Source organism: Penaeus monodon, chromosome 31, assembly GCF_015228065.2.
Source record: "Penaeus monodon isolate SGIC_2016 chromosome 31, NSTDA_Pmon_1, whole genome shotgun sequence".
Classification (NCBI taxonomy): Eukaryota; Metazoa; Arthropoda; class Malacostraca; order Decapoda; family Penaeidae; genus Penaeus; species Penaeus monodon.
The window spans coordinates 26,647,507-26,649,500 of record NC_051416.1 but is presented as its reverse complement, the minus strand read 5'-3'; the positions used below and the strand labels follow the sequence as shown (position 1 = coordinate 26,649,500).

General features: G+C 53.6%; 1 protein-coding gene across 1 annotated transcript in view; it reads left to right on the top strand.

Moving 5' to 3' along the window:
- Nucleotides 1-525: 525 nt before the first annotated feature.
- The window catches only part of LOC119593133 (toll-like receptor Tollo), a 34,707-nt gene continuing 33,238 nt past the window's right edge, over nt 526-1,994 (top strand). The window contains exon 1 of the mRNA XM_037942098.1: nt 526-1,971. Within this exon, the coding sequence (XP_037798026.1) occupies nt 1,543-1,971 (429 nt within the window). The 5' untranslated portion in view covers nt 526-1,542. The remainder of the gene's footprint in view (nt 1,972-1,994) is intronic.

Genomic DNA, 1,994 nt, shown 5'->3' with positions numbered 1-1,994 from the left:
GCTGTCATCTAGAGTGTCGCTATTGAAGTGCGCGCACCTCGTGTTAGTGGAAAACTTCCCGCAGATAAACAGTAGATCCGTGATTGTCAACCCGCCATCATTACCGCAATGGAATTATGGCCGCCATAATCATTACGTTATTCCCCCCGAGCATAATCATTTGATTTAAATATGAAAACGGGGGCGATAAATCGGAGAATTTAGACTTTTTCACAGAATTACGCAATCCTCCCGCTATCGCATTCATAAGCGTTGCATCACGACAGATCCTATCAGTCTCTCCTAAATCAAAAGTTGACAAATTGCTCTCCTCTCTCCACCCCCACCCCCCACCGCTTCCAACTATCAATCATTTATCATTATCGTAGAGCAAACACAATCACGGCAGCGCAGGCCCTGCCAGCTGTGAGTTTTGCTGATTAGCTGTGGCAGCGAGGCTCCTCCGGGACGAACCGGCAACCCTCTCCACTCCTGGAGCCAAAATACAGGAAGCGCCAATCTTTCCAGTCAGTGATGGCTCGGACGCTGAGCTGAGCGGTTGGAGGAGAGTACGCTAGAGAGTGTGAGAGAGCGGAGTTCATCTCTGGCCACCACGCAGCAACAAGTCCGGTGTGTGTGTGTGAGTGGATTCCTTGGCAAGATACGGGCTTTTTGCAGTCGAATTGCATTTATTTGAAGCCGAAATGATTTCCGAGTGAGACCATACCAAAGCCTAATTTCTTAAGAATGCTGTGGAGAGACGAGCGTATGACCTCAGATGACATGTGGAAATACCAGTGAACGTCTATCGAGCTAAGGAATTGGTCGACTTTGGATAATAAGTCGCCCTGTCAGTTAGCTACCGAAAATGCTTATTTTCACTCGAAAACCTGAAAGTGATGAGAAAGTGTAACCGAACTCTTCTGTGACAATTATGTGATGTCGACATTGCGAGACAGTGTCAGTCTTTCATCCTGCGCTTGACAATGGAACCATTTGTGCCACAATGACGTAAAGAAAAGAGGGAACTCCAGTGAACAATGACGCAAGGTTGACTTATATATCTGTGTACCCTGCCTCTGCGAAGAGAAAATAAAAGAGACAGGGAAATATAAAATAAAAACGACTGCAGTGAATTGATTTACATTGCAACGCCCCAGCATGACGTGCCTCGATGGTCGAGTCGAAGGCGAGAGTGCCGGAGTTGGGTGCCAGTGAAGGGCACGACGGCATGACCCGGCCACCACGTGCCCTCCCGACCCGAGCCTCCGCCTTGCGACCTGCCGGAAGTGAGCCAAGACGCACATCTTGCCAAGGACCCGATCTATTATGTCGGTTTTAATGTATGGCGTCCTCTTCTCTCGGACTTCTATAGCCCATCGGAGAGGACAGTGATCATAAGGAAAAACTCCCTGCCGATAAATCGTCGCGCGGAGTGCCTCGTCGACAGTGTGTGTTAACGAACGGGCCATCGCGCGGGGCCCAAACATCATGTCTCTCCCCTGAGAAAAAGGAAAAACAATCGCGACGACGAAAGACCCGAAAACAGAGACATTAGGCACCATGCCGGGCTGGGGAGGCTGGAGCGTGTTCCTCCACCAGACCCTGCTCCTGGTGAGCGTCGTGGTGCCGGCCATGACCCTCGCCCAAACGCCCAGTGCCGCCCCCGTCGGCAGTGCCGACGCCCTCAGTGCCTCAACCAACGACACCTCGAAGGGCTCGCCATGGTGCCAGTGGGTGGCCCAGGAGGCCCTGGAGTGCCACATTCGGACCCTGGAGGACAGCTTGGGCTCTCAGGTCGTCAAGGGGCACTGGCAGGACCGCAACGACACGAGTGGCATCCCTGCGGCGGGGCAGTGGCCGAGGGACCAGGTGCCGGGCCTGCCAGGGGCATGGGCCGCCCGGAGTGACACTCGCCACTTGCGCGTGCTGAGTGTGGAGTGCAGTCAGGTCCTCTACTACCAAAGCCGCCTTACGGCACGCACGTTCCAGGTACGTCCCCGCTTCCCTTACCC